General features: G+C 43.2%; 1 protein-coding gene across 2 annotated transcripts in view; it reads right to left on the bottom strand.

Annotated features, from left to right (window-relative positions):
• GGA3 (golgi associated, gamma adaptin ear containing, ARF binding protein 3) overlaps positions 1–22,072 on the bottom strand; it is a 95,934-nt gene that overhangs the window by 39,270 nt on the left and 34,592 nt on the right. For both annotated transcript variants that reach the window (XM_082271915.1, XM_082271916.1), the window contains exons 4-7: positions 18,599–18,697; positions 11,161–11,284; positions 5,805–5,908; positions 5,645–5,725 (exon numbers count right to left, since the gene is read on the bottom strand). In XM_082271915.1, coding sequence (XP_082128041.1) covers positions 5,645–5,725; positions 5,805–5,908; positions 11,161–11,284; positions 18,599–18,697 — 408 coding nt within the window. The remainder of the gene's footprint in view (positions 1–5,644; positions 5,726–5,804; positions 5,909–11,160; positions 11,285–18,598; positions 18,698–22,072) is intronic.

Raw genomic sequence — 22,072 nt, 5'->3', positions numbered from 1 at the left:
AGACCCTGGGAGATTATTAAAGTAGTGGCAAGAAAAGTCGTAATAGCAAAGAATCAGGTATGAAGTAAGTATGGAAAAGGCATGGAGACAGACGATCCAGCAGCCCTAAGGATTTTCTGAAAATCCAATAAGCACCATATGAGGTTGGGTATTGCTAAGCAAGAGCAGGAAAGGTGTTAATTAATATTGAGAAAATTGAGGAGGAAGAAGCACAATTTTTAATCATTTCAACACTGGGCCTATTCTGTTTTTTTTTTTTTTTTTTGCTAGAAAGTTACTTAGAACCCCAAAAATTAGATATTTGTTTTTTTAAGCAGAGGCCCCTAGAGCAGTGTTTTTCAACCTTTTTTCAGTAAAAGGAACTCTTTAAAAAAGATAGATAGTCTTGAGGCACCACATTCTAAAACGTAAAAATTATTCTAATAGTTTTACACAGCGCATCAACAACCGCAAGTAGCACACCTAACATTGGAGGCGATTTATTCTTCCACAGCAATTGCACTTTTGAAAACTGGTACTAACTATTAGAGATGCACCGAAATTTCGGCAACCGATAGATTCGGCCGTTCGGCCGAAAAGGGGTTAAAGTTGCCGAAAATGTATGGCCAGTAATAGCTGTAAAAAATGAGCTCTTTACTTCCGTCATCTCCGCATATCTGTCTGTGGTGACCACTGCAATGTGATCCTCGGCGCCGGACGCTTCATTATTAGCTACACTGGTTGCTATGAATGCCATCCGAATGGCGTCTAGCAACCAGTGACGTAGAACGACCCAGCATGCATAGCTTAGGAGGATCTTGTTCTCCTCCGCGGCTATTGCTGAATCGCTCCACCCACCTCCTCCCTTCCTGTGCTGAGTGCTGCGGAGGAAGGTAATGTGGCTGTCTGCTGTGTTTATTATCTCTCTGCCAACGTTCTTGTGCAGTCTAGAGGTAAATAGGAGGCTACAAATAAAAGAGAAGCACTCTTATTAAATGTAAGGGCTGTAATGAATAAAGCACCACTATCCCCAGTATGAATAATAATAAAAAAAAACAATCTAAAAAAGTTTCTCCATGCAAGAAAAATTCTCTCTCTCTCTCTCTCTCTCTCTCAAAATATAACACCATGATTATGAGAGAAAGAGACATTTGTCTTGCATGGAAAAAGGGGACAAAGTTTTTTAGATTGTTTTTTTTAATTAATCATACTGGGGATAGTGGTGGTTGATTCATTGCAGCCTTTACATTTAATAAGAGTGCTTCACTTTCATTTGTAGCCTCCTATATACCTCTAGACTGCACAAGAACGTGTATCAAGAAAATGTGCAAATAATGCAACAGATCAACAATAACTTTGTAGTAATAGATGTGCAAATATGACAATAAGTGCTGACAAATGGTTATAATTATTTCTTATACCCATTTTTCAGCACTTTGTCTTTTTTGCACATGTTATGATTACAAATTTTTTTTTGATCTGTTGTGAATTATCAGTATGCGAATCATGGCATTAGTGCAACCAGTATCAGTGTCAGTGCAACCAGTGTTCATTAACACTGACACTGACACTGGTTGCACTAATGCAGCACAAAGGGGTTAATTAACTGCCATTGGTCGGTCACTAATTCATCAGTGACCAGTGGCAATACATTAACCCCCTCATGCTGCATAATACAAATACCATTGGTAATTAAATTAACCACTTGCCAACCCGTCACAATACATATACTGCAACAGGGTGGCAGCTACAGGTGTACGTCGCTGCCCGTTTCTGGTGTATGCCCCTCTTCTATCTATTTTAAAATCATTTGGGGGAAAAAAGTAATTTTCGGCCAAGGGCATCCTGCATTTTCGGTTTTGGTTTCGGCCCAGAATTTTCATTTCGGTGCATCCCTACTAACTATATTTTAATGTTTTCCTCCTCCCTCAGTTTCTCTCCATCACTCAGCTAATGTGCCCCAACGCTGATTGAGAGAGGCAGGGGAGGGTCAAACAGGGATGTCATGCAGGTGACTGACATCCTCCTTATGAACTGATGATGTCATTGGTCGATAGAACGCCGGCAGCTAGAAGGTTGTAATGGTGTACAATGAAAACCTGTGGCTTTGTATAAGACAGCCTTCATCCATCCACTGGCTTGTAAACAATTTTGGGCATTTTGCCAAGGTACCCTTGAAGAAACCTCAGGGCACCCTGGTTAAAAAAATGCTGCTCTAGAGAGTAGAATGGTGGGTGTTGCAAAGGTATGGACAACATCCCTTGTGATAGTATGGGCAGTGACAGGTTCTCTTTATGGAGATCTGGGGTCTACTAGATGCAAGATCTCTCCTCTGCCCTCCAAAGCACCAATTCAAATCAAGATCGGTTTGATCTGACGCTTATACAAGTTGGTAACGGCTTGTTTACACAAGACCAAAATGAGAAGTGTTTAAATCCTTGTCACTTTCTGGCCCTCGTCAACATCTGTTCCTCTCACTGTGTCCAGATTCCACCGCATTCTTGCCGGGCTTCCTGATCGTTTGGGAGAGCCTGGCAAAGGTGGCGGGGGGGGGGGGGGGGGGGCCATTCCGCCACCTGTAAAAGTAATCCAACGGCTCTTTAGCCGTTCTGCTTCTGATTACTTTTACCAGCTTCAGCTTCAGAATCACCAGCTGAAAAAAATTGTAACTTGGGTCATCGCTGCAGCGATGACTGATGTATCACCCTTCCCATCCAGCGACACAGAAATGTCGCTGGGCGGCAAGTGGTTAAAGAATACTTCCAATACAAATGGAGACCCCTTACCTTCTAATAACAAAGTAACGTCCTGTCCAGTGTAAACAGCGTGACAGGAGCAACTCATAAGGGACTATTTATACATTTTATCACACAATCTCAACTCAACTACTAAAAACTGTGAATCTTGGGTGAAATGTGTGTGAATCGTGTGTGAACGCATTCATGACTAAACCCTATAGAGTTACAAACAAGTGGGGGGGCTTCCAATTTTTAAAAACTCCAATTTATACACTCAACAATTTTGAAAAGTGCAACATAAAATGAAATATTTGAAGAAAGGTCCACAGACATTATAATTGTGGCATTAAATGCTGTATAGTAACAAACAGATGTAAAAATCTTAGCTAAAATCCTCTCTATCCGCCTTAACCGAGTAATACTTTCCCTTATACATGAGGACCAGTCAGGCTTCATGCCTGGGAAAAATACCTTGTTCAACCTCCGCAGATTATTTATGACCCTTCAAGCGTGACATGAGAACCCTGGTAACAGAGTGGTGGTGACACTGGACACGGCCAAAGCATTTGACTCCGTTGAGTGGCCTTTCCTTTGGGAGTGCCTGGAAAGGTTTGGGTTTGGTCCTCGCTTCATAAAATGGGTCAGATTGTTGTATAGTGCTCCGGTTGCCAAGGAACTGGCCAATGGCAGGACCTCTGCGGCGTTCCCCCTCAACCCCTTGCTATATGCTTTCGTGGCTGAACTTCTGGCCATTGCCATCCGGAGTAATTCTGACATTCATGGACTATGTCTGGGCCCCTTGACCAAAAAAATCAGCATGTATGCAGATGACACACTACTATAGATCACCCTTCCCCCTCTTGCCCTCCATCCAATTCGACCCTGCAGCGGGTGTCGCGGATTAAGTATCTGGGAGTATTGGCTACCTCCAACCACCGAGACTATATTTTGGACAATATCCAACTCCTATACGCTTTAATTAAATTTAAAACTCAGATCTGGGCTAAGTTACCCCTGGGTGTCATGGGAAGGGTCAACCTTATAAAAATGGTCCTCCTACCCAAGATCTAGTACATCCTCTGGCACTCTCCGATTTACCTTCCCTTGAGATTCTTTAAACAGATGGAATCCCTGCTCAAGGCGTTTGTTTGGGGACAGAGCAGGCACAAGCTCTCCTGGCGTAAACTTAAAAATCCTTCCAATCTGGGGGGGGGGGGTGGCGTTACCTGACTTCAACCTTTACTATCTAGCTGCACAGTTGTCACAACTCTTCCATCTAGACAAAACCGACAGGCTGCGCTTTCTTCTGCTCCTGTGCCCTGGGTGGTCCCACCCTTCCGGGGACCCGGTTACGGTTATCCTCAGGGGAGTGAGGGGCAATGAGGCTACGGGAGGCCCCGACTCTCTGCTTTACCATTACAGCAGAGTGTGGGAAGTAGTGATGTATAGACTGAAATACCTGGCATTGCACACTCATACCCCCTTGTGGCATAACGTGGCTTTGGCCGAATTCTGCTCTCTGCCGGACTCCGGACAGTGGAGTGGAAGGGGGATATTTTATCTCTCGCACCTTTTACGGGGGATGGCCCTGGGCACATTTCTGGAACTGAGTTCAACCTACTCCCTACCGCCCCACATGCTACTTCGTTATTATCAGGTCATACATGCATTCCGTGCTCAGTTCCAGTCCGAACTCTCCTCTTTCGAGTCTATCTCAATCCTTGAAGTTATCCAATGCACAGGCCCACAACATCTTATCTCTATTCTTTACGCGGAACTTCATACACCCTCCTCTACTGTTTTTGCTTACGCCATTAAAGCCACCTGGGTGACTGACATGGGCGACATGGACGATGAGGACTGGGATGATGCTCTTGAGGCGTGTAGAAGAGTGTCAAACTCTCCGACCGACTTACGCAGCTGTTCATATTGCACAGGACATACCTTACTCCCCTTGGCTTGTCAAGATACCGACCAGAGGTCTCCTCAGACTGCCCTATGTGCCACACGACCGTAGGCACCTTTTTTCACCTGCTCTGGAGCTGCCCCATTATCCAAGGCTACTGGAAACAAGTTGTCGCCTTTCTGCATGACAAGATGGGATCCCCTGTGCATCTAAACCCTAAACAGTGTCTCCTGGGTGTGTACCCAGATGAAGACATGGACAAATTCCTTACTATCTTTTTACACACCACACTGTTTCTAGCTAGGAAACTGGTTGCCAGGAGATGGATGTGGGAACGCCCTCCCGAGCTCAGCGAATGGCTGGCAGAGGTTAATGGTGTCTTACCGTACCACAGGCTCATGTATAAGCACAGGGGAAATCCCACTAAATTTAATAAAATTTGGGATCGCTGGCTACAGAAATCTGACACTTGCAGTTAATATTTGTCATGATTCAATTTGAGCTTCCACGGCCGCTCTTTTGCACTGTTTGAGGTATCTCCATGCACTGTATTGTTGATAGTATTGATTGTAAGAGTTGCTTCCTGAAATTTTTTTTGTATGCACAGTCTTTGAAATTGCTGTTGTACTGCTACAGTTGTTTTTTTTTTTATCACTAAAATCACTGTTTTAAAAAAAAAATAAAAAATGCTGTATAGTATACCAGTAAGGCTCAGTTCACACTGCCGCGACTTGTCATGCGATTTGAGAGTTCAAAGTCGCATAACAAGTTGAACCCCATTAACGGCAATAGAACCGTTCTAATCTGTGTGACTCAAGTCAGCCTGGATTGACTTCTGTTAATGAAGTTGTAAGCAAGCTGCACTGAAGTTGCGCAGGATGTCGGCTGTCAAAGTCGCGTAGATGTGAACTGGGACTTTCAAATGACTTCAACCTAACACATAATTTTTTCTACTTTTATACATGCTATATAAAATTGTGTGGACAATGTTTTACAGAGGGATCACTAGGTATTCACTCACCTCTTTTACCATAGATTTAATCAACTTGTTGGCTTCCTGCAGGTCGTCTGGATTCTTACTTTTCAGCAATCTGGCCAACAACTGAAATAGCATTATAAACATACTGTGTTAGGAAAATCAGAAAAAGAAAAAAAAAAGACACACAAATCATTTTTATTACCTTAGATCTCTCCTCATCATCAAAAATTGGATTTTTAGGGCGGATTGGAGGTGATGGGATCAAAGTATGGTCCACTGGAATTACTGGGTCTGACAGAACAATACCTGGCATTGGGAACCAAAGTGGAAATACAGTTGAAACATCAGTTTAAAGCTGTTAGGTAAAATTCAATGTGTTTAATGACAGTATTCATTTTTTTGTACTAATGTGCAGATAAGTGTATGTGAATTTGGGGCATAATCTCTATTGGTGGCCAGATTTAACCTGTTCATCTCATAAATCTGTATACCCCTTATGTTCACATCTCAAGCCTATGGTTACGACAATCACTTTGTCATTGCATAAGTTAAATAAAATAATACATACATAATTTTTTAAAGACAAACAAGGTTTTCTTTTGCCAATACTGTCTTGAAAAAAATATTTTATTTCCATTGTAGATAAAAAGCTAAAATGAGAAAAAAAATTTATTAAAACCAGTGTTACTGTAAAAATAAAAAGTGCACATTTTATTCTATAATTTGTTCCAATAATAATAATAAAATTCTGTTAAGGAACAAAGCCATGTGAAAGTATTATACAAAATAGCTTCCCCTTCATCCTACTCCATCTTCCAAGTTCTTTTCCCCAACAAGCACCCTCCATTTCAATTGGTTAGTTGTCATTTTTCACTTCTAAAGAGATGGTTTACTGTGAAGATATTCACTGTTTAGGCAATCTCTCTGAGCTTTGTACATCCTTGGCCTACATGCCTTTTGATGACAATCTGTCATATCATTTTGCATGCTTTGTACCCCTTTTTTCACAGAAAAACAAAAATAAAGGGTTTCAAAAAAGAAAGGCTTTCCTAAAAAAGTTGCTGTTTTTGTTTAATGTGACAGTGAAAAAAATAATGAACATAATGAATAATTAAAATGAAAGATATTAAAGGCAAAAAAATAGCAAAACATAAATCAGCAAAGGCTTAAAATAGGGGTGCCCAACCGGTGGCCACATTAGAGGGCTTGGCATGCGGGCCACAGGTTGGGCCTCCTGCTCTGAGATAGCTGGTCAGCAAGCCCAGATCACAGCTTGCCGACCCGCCATCCCAGAGCATCAGTGTTGTGAAGCCAGCTGAAGTGGAAGCACACAGTGATACCAAATGCACATGGGACAGCAACAATCGGCGATACCTGAATGGAAAACTGTTATTAAAGGTCAGTTTATTACTAAAATCACAGTGTATATATGGTGTATATATCTGTTCTGCAGTGGTTACTGGGTTGCTTTCAAACTGATCCGCAGGTGCAGCGCAGTGGACCTGCGGGTTACCTGCACTGAGCCACAGACTTATGTTATTACTTATGGGTTTGTTGCGCTTTCTGAAAGTGCAGCAGAACTCATGAATGCAGGAGTTTTGGTGCGCTTTCATAAAGTGCACTACACCTGCAGAATATAATAGAAGTCTTTGGCAAAGTTCAGCTTACCCGCAGGAAAACCACAGGTGCACTGCGCTGCATCCGCAGTGTGGGTAAACCGCAGCGCATCAGTGTGAAAGCAGCCTTAGGCCCCTTTCCTGTCCCTTTTTAAGGCAAACCCAATCAGACCTTCCATTCACCTCTATGGAGCAGGAGATGTAAACGGACTTGTGTTCATTTACATCTGCCTACCTCCAATCTGATCCGGAGGGCCCACACAGTAGGGGGGGGGGGGGCTGTGTCTGTTTCCGCTCTGCATATGCAGAATGGACACAAACCTGTTACCCGCCCACTCCGCTCATTGTGGCCCGCGACCATTTACCAAGTCGCTTAAGTGGCCCTCGCTCTTCAAAATGTTAACTGAGGGTTAAGAGTAGCTAAATCCTACCAATTAACATATTAGGTTTCTTTGGTTCTGGTAAATTTATAATTAAATGTGTTTTGTCATATTTGTTTGATAAGTTAAAAAAAAAACTGCTGTTTCTGCCAATACACATGTGAGCTTAAAAAATCCTGAGCTGTACTGTTCTTAATGATCTCTGAGGACTGCCGAGATATGGACAATATGAGAGGGTGGGCTCCTGTGTTGCTTCTGTCTGTCCTGATACAGAAGGGTGAGGCAGCCAACACATCTAAGGACTGGTAAGTTGAAATAACTGGATTTTTGACTTACCATAAAATCCATTTCGCTGATGTTAAATGATGGACACAGCCCCTGATCTTCATAACCATTGGGTTATACTGCCCCCTACAGGAGTAGGACACTAGGCAGAAAAATAATCTGGCTACACCTATGGGCAGTCCCAAGGGGTATATTCCCTCTCTCTGTTATAGGTACTCAGTTTTGTTATAGGCAGTGTCAGCAGAATTACAGCTCCACAGAGGGGTGGGTGCTGTGTCCACCAATGAACATCAGAGAAATGGATTTTACAGTAAGTCAAAAATACTATTTTTTCTTTCGTTCATTGACGGACACAGCTCCTGATCTTCATAAACCATTGGGAAATCCCAAAGCAGTGTTAGACATGAAGGGAGGGAACAGAAAAACAATTTCCAAGGCTAAACAGTAGCCAACCAGGCAACAGGAGCTCAACCAAAAACAACTGGAGCTGCCTTGAAAAAAACAATACACCTTCAAAGAGGACCAGGTCCTCTAAACAGCAGCCTGCAAACCTTTGCGGCCAAAAGAAGCATCCGCAGATGCCAACACATCCACTTTATAGAACTTTGTGAAAATGTGCACCGATGACCAGGTAGTTGCCTTACAAACCTGCGTCACTGATGCCTGATGACGGAAGGCCCAGGAGGTACTAAGTGCCAGAGTAGAGTGCGCCTTGACAGGGAAAGGAGAAACATGACCCTTGATGGAATAGGCCTGAACCACCATCTGGAAATGGTCGCAGAGGAAGTGGACAACCCTTTCAGAGGCCCATCCGTGAGCACAAATAGTGAGTCTCACTTCCTAAAAGACTCCGTAAGCTGCTAGGTACACCCTAATTGCCCGGACCACATCCAAGGCATGCAAGGCAATTTCCTTATGATGTTTTGGCCTGGAACACAGGGAAGGCCACACAATGTCTTCATTCAAATGAAAATCAGAGACAACCTTGGGAGGAACGATGGACAAGGGCGAAGAACCACCCTTATCACCGTGAATAACCAAGTAAGGTGAATAACAGGATAACGCCGCCAGTTCTGACACCTTGACAGCTAAGCCGCCAAAGCCAGCGACTGTAAAGCAGGATGGAAGATTGGTTCCTTGAGACAGCAGATCCTCCCTGAGTGAAAGCTTCCAAGGAACGTCGGCGACCAGCCGCTTCAGATCGGCGTACCAAGACCAGCGAGGCCAGTCTGGAGCCACTAAGATGACCAGATTCCCTTCTGCCTTGATCCTGCGTAGAAAGTCTTGGCAGAAGCTTGAGAGGAGGGAAGGCGTAATTCAGACAATACTGACCCCACGGGCCACCAGAGCATCTGTGGCATCCGTCAGAAGATCCCGTGACCGAGCCACAAACCTCTGCACTTTTCTGTTGAGCCGAGACGCCAACAGATCAAGCTCGGGAGTGCCCCACCGGAGACACAACTGATAAAACAACTACGGATGAAGGGACCACTCCCCTTGGTCCAACGCCTGCTGACTGAGGTAATCCACCTGCCAGTTTGTACACAGCAGAGAGGGCTGGAACGTACTCTTTTGCCCACCTTAGAATGCCGGCTACCTCCAGGACACTTTTTGTGCCCCCTTGGTGATTGACATAAGCCACGGTCGTGCCATTGTCAGATTAAATGCGCACTGGACATCCCCGAAGACGATCCGTCTAATGGTCCAGGCATATTCTGATCACTCGGAGTTCCAAGACAATGATTGGTAGTCTGGACTCTTAAAGTGGCCAGATCCCCTGAGCAGAATTTTTGACGTGGATGCCTCCCCAGCCGGATAGGCTGGCATCCGTGCTGACCACTGTCCAATACAAGGGGAGGATGGACTTGCCCAGCCGAAGCGCCGGAGAACGAAGAGAATATCAGGGATTCCTTGGTTCCCCGTCTCAGCTGGATCTGACTGTCTAGAGACTGCGAAAGGGGGGGGGGTGTAGGATAAGGGACAGATGAAAAGGGAAACAAGTTCAAAGGTGACTCAAAATATCTACATTTCACCTTTGAACTTGTTTGAGTCACCTGCGGCATTTATAAAGGACTGTGTGATTTTATGCACTTGTTTGTTTAAACGCACTAAGCACTTTATCTGTCACTTTATTATTTATATGTATCTGCACAATTTGATTGAGATAAGAGTGTGAACTCCAGTATTCATTTTATATATTTATTACACTAATGCACTTTACACCTGATTTACTTATATGCAAACGAACACTACTAGTTATTTTTCAGGTACCTATATTTATATAATAATATTTATTAATTAATATATTCACAAATTCACATTTAATCTGCACTTAAGTATTTATTCATAGATTAGTAAAATCACTTCCCAGAAGCGCAGTATCCCCCACCCCTCAATATATCTTTTTTTATTTTAATTAAAAAATAGCCTTTACAATCACTTTAACTGAACACAAACGCCCATGCATAGTAGACTTTGTGCATGCCTAAGCTCCTTTAGTATCTATCGCACCCAGAGAAACTGTGAAAACTATGCTTACTGCAATCTAAGGACTGCAGAAACAGACTTTAGACCTTGAATTAGAGCTTAGGCAAAACTTATTTTTTTCATTTTGAATAGAGCAAGGGGGGGGGTTATAACCACTGTCAGATTTTTTTTCACCATTTGTGTCCCATTACGGATATTTCCCTTCACGTCCTGTCCCATAACCAAACAGGAAGTGAGAGGAAATCCCTGCAAATTAAGGGAATCTCTAGGGGACCCTCAGTTAACCAGTACTAATGTCCCCATTGGAATATTTACCTTTTATTACTTCTCTGGGGTCTTCTTTTACTTTCATTGATAATGGTAAACAGAAGAAATAAAGTGAGTGAATCTCCCTAATGGGAGAAGAGACAGCAATAAAAAAATCAAGGGGTTCTAATCCCTCTCTACTCTATCCAAAACTAAACAAAAAGTTTTGCCTTTAGTTATATTTTAACTATATGGGTGGGTCATCAAAGTTTTCTAATATTTGTATATTGGCGGTAAGAATATTATATTTTCTTTATTTTAATGTCCATAGAATAGTCACTATTTTCAGCATCAGTTATTTCATTTATTATTTAGGGATCCAACAAAGAACAGGCATCAAGTAACTTAGAACAACAAATTAGAAATCAAGTTTAGGAGGGCTAGATATGTCAGATAAATGAAAGCTGCTCTGTGATTGGCTGCTGTAGACTACTGCAACTTGCGGTTTTCTGCATCATGTTACATATCAAGCTGAGTACTATACCTTGCCTTTTCAGCATCTGATAGGCATCCTTTATTTTGTTCTCTTCAGGAAGAGCCACTGTCCAACTATACAAGAGGCCCACCACTTTGCTCTTCACTTTCTCCGACACTCTGTCTCCCAAGTACTGAAATAAGAAACCCAGTTAGGAAGACTAATAATCTCAGATACTTTTTCATATCTGTGGCTGTTCATAATGAACACAGAGAAAAACGTAAACTATAGATCACAAAGTAACAATCAATCAATGGCCAAACATTGACATTTTATCATCATGAAAGAACTGTCCCTTTACAATTTCATGGCTGTATTTGAGGCCCAATTCCAAGCTAATTTAGTATTTTAATAAAGAGCTCCACAGGCAGTGTTAGGGAAAAAGCAGCTCTGGTTGCAATAATCATTTTTATTTTGAAGCTGTTCCCCAGTACCTCTTCTTGGCCACAAGATGTCCTCAGTCTTCCAGGTTGCTTGATGCCCTGTGTCCGTCAACCTGGAAGACTGAGGACTGTAAATGCTGGATGTCATGGGCATCACAGATCCTGTTATTCAAGTGTATTAGGCCAGGTTCACATATGTGCGGTGCGGTTTTTCCGCGTCGTGTTTATGCAGATGCTTTAGCCACATTTTTAGGTGCGCTGCCATTAAACGCTATTAGAATGGGCTGCAGTTTCATGAAAACGTGCGTTCTAATGGAACCTAAAAAGTGCAGAAAAACATGATGCAGAAAAACTTACCACAGAGGTGTGAACCTGGCATTAAAGCAAAGAGTGATGCTGACAAGCTCACATCATCATTATGGAGGACTGATCCTGTTGTAAGAAAGCTGAAGGGGACCAATCACATCACATGACCATACTGTACCAAAATAATTAAACAAGCATCAGATTAACTTTAATAAAAAGATCTAAATAAAGAACTTTATGAACTAGCAGGAGAACACAGCATGGTCAGTTCTCTAACTATGCTGGGAACTCAGTGTGCCCTCCTCCGATGATCAGACATGTCCTGACACCCCCCCACTGCACAGCCATTCACTGGGAAGCTCAGTGTGCTGCTGCTTCTCCTCCCCCCAGCTGTTATGCAGCTGGGAACAGAGGGAATGTGATCACTTAAAAAAAAAGTGAAGAAAAGATTTTTATATATTTTTTTTTTATATCTATACACAAATGTTTTGCCATTCATTTTTATTTTAAACGGAATGGTTTGTTTTACATGGGGATCGTTTACAATCACTTTAAGCTGGACATGGACATATAATGCCTTTTTTTAAATCCAGCCGTTTATGTCTATGGGATGCTAAGGTTTTTAAGCCTAGTGCTACAAATGACATTTTTACCAACTCAAATGTGCTACTTAAATGGCTCTTGCCATTAAACACTAACAGTAGGGATGAATAGTTACACAGATGAATTGAATTGTTCCCTATGGTGTAAACTACACAAGTAGCATATAGTAGTAAATTAACCTGAATGATCATACAATGTTTCAGTTGTGCATGGTTGATCACTACTGCATGCTGACATCTGGCTGACCACTACTCTTACCAATCAGGCGCTATTTATGTTAGTAATGTCACTAAGCTACTAAAAAATGCCCTTGTACCTCTAGACCAGGGGTAGGGAACCTATGGCTCGCTCGCAGATGTGGCTCTTTTGATGGCTGCATCTGGCTGGCAGACAAATCTTTAATAAAGGGGGGCGTGTCTGGACGTGAGCCGCGCTGGACGTGTAGTCCCAGAGCTCCGCCACTCAATCCAGTGCCATCCGCGTAGCTGTGCCCGGTGCCAAGGAGATTTCTGCACCCACCAGCGGTACACTTTGTGGGCTACCCACTGTTACCCTCAGTTTGTCTCTGGGTGACCGGATTGCCGCGGTACGGACCCCGCGGCCTACTCGCGGTACCACCGCCGACTCGTGTGCTGTGCATCTGAGGGCCTTGGCAATCACCTGCCATCTGCTCCCTGTGCCCCGACAGACACGATCTCCTTCCCATTTGACACTCGGGGACCCACGGGAGCTGCCTCTCACATCCTCTTCTGAGGCCTTCAGCAACCAGCCACCATTTTCTCAGGGCCTATACTCACCTCCATCACTCGCAGGCCTGCAGGCGCTTCACCACTCCGGCCTCATTGCATACCTGCCTGCTCTGCTCTCTTCCCGACCGGACTCCAGGCACTTTCACATGGCTCCATCTACTCACTGATAGCTGCGGCCCATGAAAATGATTAAATAAAGGTTCCTGACCCCTGAAATATAGTGTATGGCTCTCACGGAATTACATTTGAAAATATGTGGTGTTCACGGCTGTCTCAGCCAAAAAGGTTCCCGACCCTGCTCTAGATTAAGGGGGAAGTAGTGATCAGATTTTGTAGAACGCGAAAAGACTGCAGTATTCCTCTCCCATACTGTCCCATCAGCTAAACACAAACGCTCACAAATTCAACCATCTGTTTACAGGCTCGGCACCAGGCAAACATGCACAAGAGCAGTGAGATCATACCTACCTATGGCTAGCTTCAGCCTCTTCTAATTCTGGTTTTACATCCTACAGTGGAGAGGCTCCTAACCTATTCACACCTGTAATCTGTATATTAACTTTCTGTCACTGACAGCCTCAGTTCCCACTCCGATTTGTCAGCTATGACGTAGTGAATACATTTAACCGCCTATTTCTGACACTTGTTGTTTACAAGTTAAAATCAGTATTTTTTGCTAGAAACTACTTAGAACCCCCAAACATTATATATATTTTTTAGCAGAGACCCTAGAGAATAAAATGGAGATTGTTCTAATACTTTACGTCACACGGTATTTGCACAGCGGCCTTACAAACAAAAAAAAAAAATACACTTATTTAAATAAAAAAATAAGAAAGCAGTAAAGTTAGTGCAATTGTTTTCTATCATTTGAAAGATAATGTTACGCCGAGTAAATAGATACCCAACATGTCATGCTTCAAAATTGCGCACGCTTGTGGAATGGCGACAGATATTGGTATTTAAAAATCTCCATAGGCAAAGATTTAAATATTTCTACAGGTTACTAGTTTAGAGTTACAGAGGAATTCTAGGGCAAGACTTTTTACTCTCGCTCTAACGATCGCGGCGATACCTCACATGTGTGGTTTGAACACTGTTTACATATGTGGACGTGACTTGCGTATGCGTTCACTTCTGTTGTGCTTGGAGGGATGGGGCACTTAATTTTTTCTTTGCCTATTTATTTTACCTTTTATTTTTACACGTTCCCTTTAAACATTCCTTGTAATATAAATAAGCATAACAGGTCCTCTTAAATGTAAGATCTGGGGTCAAAAAGACCTCACATCTCACATCTACCCTTAAAAGCGAAAAAAAAAAAAAGTCATTTTTTTCCCAGCAAGAAATAAAATGGGCCCTTTAAGGCCGGTAGGAGGAAGCGGCGTATGACATCACTCCAGTCCTCTAAGGCCATAGAGTCGAGTGGGGACCATCTTGCCCTCACTCAATTTCGTGCACAGCACATGAGAGGACCGGATCATTTTCCCCGCTACTGACAGCTACGGTAAGTGGGGAAAACGACCAGGAAGAGGCGGGAGGGGGGGCATCTTTCCCGCCGCCCATAAAAGTGATCCCATGGCAAATCCGCCGCTGGGATCACTGTTATGTGAAAGAGGACTGTCTGCTGCCATAACACTGGTATTTAACGCCAAAGTACTGACGTAAAACTATGGCAGGCGGTCCGGAAGTGGTTAAGCTTAAACATATGTTCACCTTTCGTTAAACATGTAACAAGCAGATTGGCCCCCACACCTCCCCGATTTCCCCCTGCGAGCTGTCACAATTTTAAAAAAATGTGGCTGAGCGGGGCTCTGCCCGTCCGGTTACGCCACTGATTGACAGGGCTCTGTGCATGGAAACAACAAGGTCCAGCAGCCTTTGCGACTGTAAGCTTGTGGTTTTCAACGAACTACCACAGCGCTGTTTGTATCTGCTTACCCGTTCAGGATGTACAGGCAAGCAGATACATTGACAGATCTGCTGGAGACCTGCATGGTACCAGCAATCTTCTGATGGCTAGTGCAATGCTTTACAGGCTCCAGAAAATGCTTTATCTGCAAAAAAATGTGCATTTATCATTTTTTCTAAAAAGTGAACTCATCCTTTAAGGCTTCACATAGAAAATAATGGTGTTAGCTTGCAGAGGTCACTGCAAATCTGTAGATGGCAGTGTGACTGTGTTTATTACTGTAATTGTCATACAATGATAGTATTATAAAATATAGGGCTTTTAATAAAACAATGAAATCCAGTGATCATATATATATATATATATATATATATATATATATATACAGTGCCTTGCGAAAGTATTCGGCCCCCTTGAACTTTTCAACCTTTTCCCACATTTCAGGCTTCAAACAAAGATATAAAACTAATTTTTTGTGAAGAATCAACAAGTGGGACACAATCATGAAGTGGAACGAAATTTATTGGATATTTCAAACTTTGTTAACAAATAAAAAACTGAAAAATTGGGCGTGCAAAATTATTCAGCCCCTTTACTTTCAATAGAATCCACCTGTGTGTAATCAAGTCTCCGTATAAATGCACCTGCACTGTGATAGTCTCAGAGGTCCGTTTAAAGCGCAGAGAGCATCCTGAAGAACAAGGAACACACCAGGCAGGTCCGAGATACTGTTGTGGAGAAGTTTAAAGCCGGATTTGGATACAAAAAGATTTCCCAAGCTTTAAACATCCCAAGGAGCACTGTGCAAGCGATAATATTGAAATGGAAGGAGTATCAGACCACTGCAAATCTACGAAGACCTGGCCGTCCCTCTAAACTTTCAGCTCATACAAGGAGAAGACTGATCAGAGATGCAGACAAGAGGCCCATGATCACTCTGGATGAACTGCAGAGATCTACAGCTGAGGTGGGAGACTCTGTCCATAGGACAACAATCAGACGTATACTGCACAAATCTGGCCTTTATGGAAGAGTGGCAAGAAGAAAGCCATTTCTTAAAGATATCCATAAAAAGTGTCGTTTAAAGTTTGCCACAAGCCACCTGGGAGACACACCAAACATGTGGAAGAAGGTGCTCTGGTCAGATGAAACCAAAATCGAACTTTTTGGCAACAATGCAAAACGTTATGTTTGGCGTTAAAGCAACACAGCTCATCACCCTGAACACACCATCCCCACTGTCAAACATGGTGGTGGCAGCATCATGGTTTGGGCCTGCTTTTCTTCAGCAGGGACAGGGAAGATGGTTAAAATTGATGGGAAGATGGATGGAGCCAAATACAGGACCATTCTGGAAGAAAACCTGATGGAGTCTGCAAAAGACCTGAGACTGGGACGGAGATTTGTCTTCCAACAAGACAATGATCCAAAACATAAAGCAAAATCTACAATGGAATGGTTCACAAATAAACATATCCAGGTGTTAGAATAGCCAAGTCAAAGTCCAGACCCGATTCCAATCGATAATCTGTGGAAAGAACTGAAAACTGCTGTTCACAAATGCTATCCATCTAACCTCACTGAGCTTGAGCTGTTTTGCAAAAATTTCAGTCTCTCGATGTGCAAAACTGATAGAGACATACCCAAGGCAACTTACATCTGTAATCGCAGCAAAAGGTGGCGCTACAAAGTATTAACTTAAGGGGGCTGAATAATTTTGCACGCCCAATTTTGCAGTTTTTTATTTGTTAACAAAGTTTGAAATATCCAATAAATTTCGTTCCACTTCATGATTGTGTCCCACTGGTTGTTGATTCTTCAAAAAAAAATTACAGTTTTATATCTTTATGTTTGGAGCCTGAAATGTGGCAAAAGGTCGAAAAGTTCAAGGGGGCCGAATACTTTCGCAAGGCACTATATATACTGCATATATATATATATATATATATATACAAACACTGCTCAAAAAGTAAAGGAGTATAACATCAAGTCAATTAAACTCCTGAGATATTGATCTGGTCAGTTAAGTAGCAGAGGGGGGTTGTTAATCAATTTCAGCTGCTTTGGTGTTAATAAAATTAAAAACAGGACTGGATGGGCAACAATGAGACAACTTCCAAATTAAATTTTTTTTGTTTCCTACTCATCTTTTCTGACTGTTTTTCACTAGTTTTGCATTTGGCTAGGGTCAGTGTCTTTACTGGAAGCATGAGAAGATACCTGGACCCTATAGAGGTTGCACAGGCAGTCCTCCAGGACGGCACATCAAAACATGCCATTGCCAGAAGGTTTGCTGTGTCTCCCAGCAAAGTCTCAAGAGCATAGAGGAGATGTCAGGAGACAGGCAGTTACTCTAGGAGAGCTGGACAGGGCCATAGAAGGTCCTTAACTCATCAGTAGGACCGGTATCTGCTCCTTTGTGCAAGGAGGAACAGGATGAGCAATGCCAGAGCCCTACCAAATGACCTCCAGCAGGCCACTGGTATAAATGTCTCTGACCAAACAATCAGAAAAAGACTTCATAAGGTGGCCTGAGATCCTCTAGTGGGCCCTGTGCTCACTGCCCGGCACCATGGAGCTCGATTGGCATTTGCACCAGAATTGGCAGGTCCGCCACTGGTGCACTGTGCTTTTCACAGATGAGAGCACGTGACACACCTAAAAGGGTCTGAGAAGCTGTGGAGAATGTTATGCTGCCTGTATCGTCATTCAGCATGACCGGTTTGGTAGAGGGTCAGTGAAGGTCTAGAGAGGCAAATCCATGGAGGGACGCACAGACCTCTACAGGCTAGACAAAGGCACCTTGGCTGCCATTTGGTATCAGGATGAAATCCTTGGACCCATTGTCAGATCCTGCACTGGGTCCTGGGTTCCTGCTGGTGCATGACAATGCCCGGCCTCATGTGGCGAAAGTATGCAGCCAGTTCCTGGAGGATAAAGGACTTGATACCATTGAATGGCCCTCACGCTCGCCTGACCTAAATCCAAAACACTTTTGGGACATTATATTTCGGTCCATCAGACGCCGCCAGGTTGCACCTCAGTCTGTTCAGGAGCTCAGTGATGCCCTGGTCTCAGATCTGGGAGGAAATACCACAGGACCCCAATCCCTCGTCTCATTAGGAGCAAGCCCTGTCGTTGTCAGCAATGCATACAAGCATGTGGGGGGCCATACAAACTAACGAGTAAGATTTTGAGTTGCTGCAATGACATTTCAGCAAGATGGATCAACCTGCTGCATCATTTTTTCACTTTAAGTTTTTGGGTGTCTTTGAATTCAGCCCTCTGTAGGTTGATCATTTTTATCTTCATGAAACAATGTGTCATCCTTTCCTTTCTAACACATTACCCAGTCCATATCAGTATAGATATCCAGAATGATATTTTTCCCCATTGAGATCTGATGTGTTTTCAAAGTGTTCCTTTCATTTTTTTGAGTAGTGTATATACAGTATATATCAAAGCCATGGCAGATTACATTTTATTGAACTCACCTTTGGAGACACAACTTTAATTAACTCATTCAAGAAGCGAAATTTCCCAACCTCACCATGGAATCTTCTTCCACAGTTCTTCATACATGCCTCCAGCACCTTAAGATAAACATTCTGGTAAAATATCTGTGTACTATCATATGTTGTACATAGGCTAACACACTGCTAATGTGTAGAAAATTTGCACAAGCTGCAAAACTTCTGTGGCACTGTCTGCCTAAAACTTTTTGTTAGTGCTATCTATGTACCACACTTTGCCCAGACATATTCAGAGCAAAGTGACAAGTTTTCTTGTAAGAGCAATCCCTCACCTACTGATACTTAGCGTTGTAGTGATATACAGTGGGTACGGAAAGTATTCAGACCCCCTTAAATTTTTCACTCTTTGTTATATTGCAGCCATTTGCTAAAATCATTTAAAGAGGTTGTAAACTCGTTTGATTTTTTTTTTTTTTTTTTAAACCCTGCAAAAGAAAGACATAATGAGCTAGTATGCATCGCATATTAGCTCATTATGCAATACTTACCTCAGAACGAGCCCCCGCCGCGCCGCTCACTCACCTCTATGACGGGCGACATTTCTAGTCGCCCGTCTTCCGGGATCGCGGCATCCGGCCATCTGATTGGCCGGAGCCGCGGTGACGTCACTCCCGCGCACGCGCGCGGGAGCCGACAGTCACGGCACGGGGCTCTGAAGGAACGGCACGATCGGCCGTTCCTTCAGAGCGCATGCGCCAGTGACGTCACTGGCGACATGTAAGGTAAATATCTCCTAAACGGTACATGTTTAGGAGATATTTACAGTACCTATAGGTAAGCCTTATCATAGGCTTGCCTATAGGTACAAGTTGTAGAGGAGGGTTTACTTCCTCTTTAAGTTCATTCTTCTTCCTCATGAATGTACACATAGCACCCCATACTGACAGAAAAACACAGAATTGTTGACATTGTTGCAGATTTATTAAAAAAGAAAAACTGAAATATCACATGGTCCTAAGTATTCAGACCCTTTGCTGTGACACTCATATATTTAACTCAGGTGCTTTCCATTTCTTCTGATCATCCTTGAGATGGTTCTACACCTTCATTTGAGTCCAGCTGTGTTTGATTATACTGATTGGACTTGATTAGGAAAGCCACACACCTGTCTATATAAGACCTTCCAGATCACAATGCATGTCAGAGCAAATGAGAATCATGAGGTCAAAGGAACTGCCTGAAGAGCTCAGAGACAGAATTGTGGCAAGGCACAGATCTGGCCAAGGTTACAAAAAGATTTCTGCTGCACTTAAGGTTCCTAAGAGCACAGTGGCCTCCATAATCCTCAAATGGAAGACGTTTGGGACGACCAGAACCCTTCCTAGAGCTGGCCGTCCGGCCAAACTGAGCTATCCGGGGAGAAGAGCCTTGGTGAGAGAGGTAAAGAACAACCCAAAGATCACTGTGGCTGAGCTCCAGAGATGCAGTCAGGAGATGGGAGAAAGTTGTAGAAAGTCAACCATCACTGCAGCCCTCCACCAGTCGGGGCTTTATGGCAGAGTGGCCCGACGGAAGCCTCTCCTCAGTGTAAGACACATGAAAGCCCGCATGGAGTTTGCTAAAAAACACCTGAAGGACTCCAAGATGGTGAGAAATAGGATTCTCTGGTCTGATGAGACCAAAATAGAACTTTTTGGCCTTAATTCTTAACGGTATGTGTGGAGAAAACCAGGCACTGCTCATCACCTGTCCAATTCAGTCCCAACAGTGAAGCATGGTGGTGGCAGCATCATGCTGTGGGGGTGTTTTTCAGCTGCAGGGACAGGACGACTGGTTGCAATCGAGGGAAAGATGAATGCGGCCAAGTACAGGGATATCCTGGACAAAAACCTTCTCCAGAGTGCTCTGGACCTCAGACTGGGACGAAGGTTTACCTTCCAACAAGACAATGACCCTAAGCACACAGCTAAAATAACGAAGGAGTGGCTTCACAACAACTCCGTGACTGTTTTTGAATGGCCCAGCCAGAGCCCTGATTTAAACCCAATTGAGCATCTCTGGAGAGACCTAAAAATGGCTGTCCACCAACGTTTACCATCCAACCTGACAGAACTGGAGAGGATCTGCAAGGAGGAATGGCAGAGGATCCCCAAATCCAGGTGTGAAAGACTTGTTGCATCTTTCCCAAAAAGACTCCTGGCTGTATTAGATCAAAAGGGGGCTTTTACTAAATACTGAGCAAAGGGTCTGAATACTTAGGACCATGTGATATTTCAGTTTTTCTTTTTTAATAAATCTGCAACAATGTCAACAATTCTGTGTTTTTCTGTCAGTATGGGGTGCTATGTGTACATTCATGAGGAAGAAGAATGAACTTAAATGATTTTAGCAAATGGCTGCAATATAACAAAGAGTGAAAAATTTAAGGGGGTCTGAATACTTTCCGTACCCACTGTAATAGTAGTGGTAGTATTAATTAATTATTACTAGAATGCAAGTTATTCTTGCAACGACCCAGTTCTCCCAGAGAGATGCATTTATTGAGACTTCACAAAAGTCAACAGAGGTACATACAAGATGGATGACAGGACATTTCTTTCACCTTCAGAGAACCCAGCTTCTCCTGTCATAACTTAGCCAAAACAACCCATTTCTAATATATCTTTTTTCCTCATTGGGGACCAGGATAAGCAATTTGATTGGCCAGTTTTATTAGGCCTTTGATCTGCTTTTGTCTTTCTGGGTGGATAATGCCCATTTGGCTATGGACAACTGCAGTCATAAAACCCTTCAGGAAAATTCCTAATTTGCAGTCTTTGACTACTAATTAGGTTGGCTCTTCAAAGGCTGAGGTGGTCTTTTATTAAAATTAACAAAGCACAGGGATACTATCTGCCCCTTTGATATGTAAAGGTCAACCTGGTTTGGTCAGTCTCTGTTCTGGTCAACAAGTCCCCTTTAAAATGCCTAATTAGATAAATATCTATTCCCAAATACCAATGTGGCCTTACCTTACTTACTTTTTGATGTGTTAAATAGAACTGTCACTGGTCTGTCCCATATGCCTGAGTATTGGCACTTTTCCACTGCAAGTACCGGCTCGGCTCTACTCGGCCCTGCTTGGCCCGGTTTGCTTTTCCACTGCGGTACCGCATGGTATAGTGTCGGAACGGTTCGGTACGGTACGGTATAGGTTTGCTTTTCCACTAAAGTAGTACTAAAGTTAAGTGGGTGGGATAACAACGGGGTGGGTGTGATTCTCTGACCAATCAGTGGCTAGTAGTGACTGCATGCAAAGGATTGTGGGATATGGTACCAGTTTGGTACCTGTTGGAACCACAATCGAGTAGGTACTGTTTTTTCAGAGCCGTACCGTACCGTACCGTTCGGTTCCATGCAGTGGAAAAGCAAACCTATACCGTACCGTACCGAACCGTTCCGACCCTATACCATGCGGTACCGCAGTGGAAAAGCACAAAAGCGTGCCGAGCCGGT

This window comes from Pelophylax lessonae (assembly GCF_965119305.1).
Source record: "Pelophylax lessonae genome assembly, chromosome: 11".
Lineage (NCBI taxonomy): Eukaryota > Metazoa > Chordata > Amphibia > Anura > Ranidae > Pelophylax > Pelophylax lessonae.
Note: the sequence above shows the minus strand (reverse complement) of the source record. Positions and strands in the feature narration are given on the sequence as shown.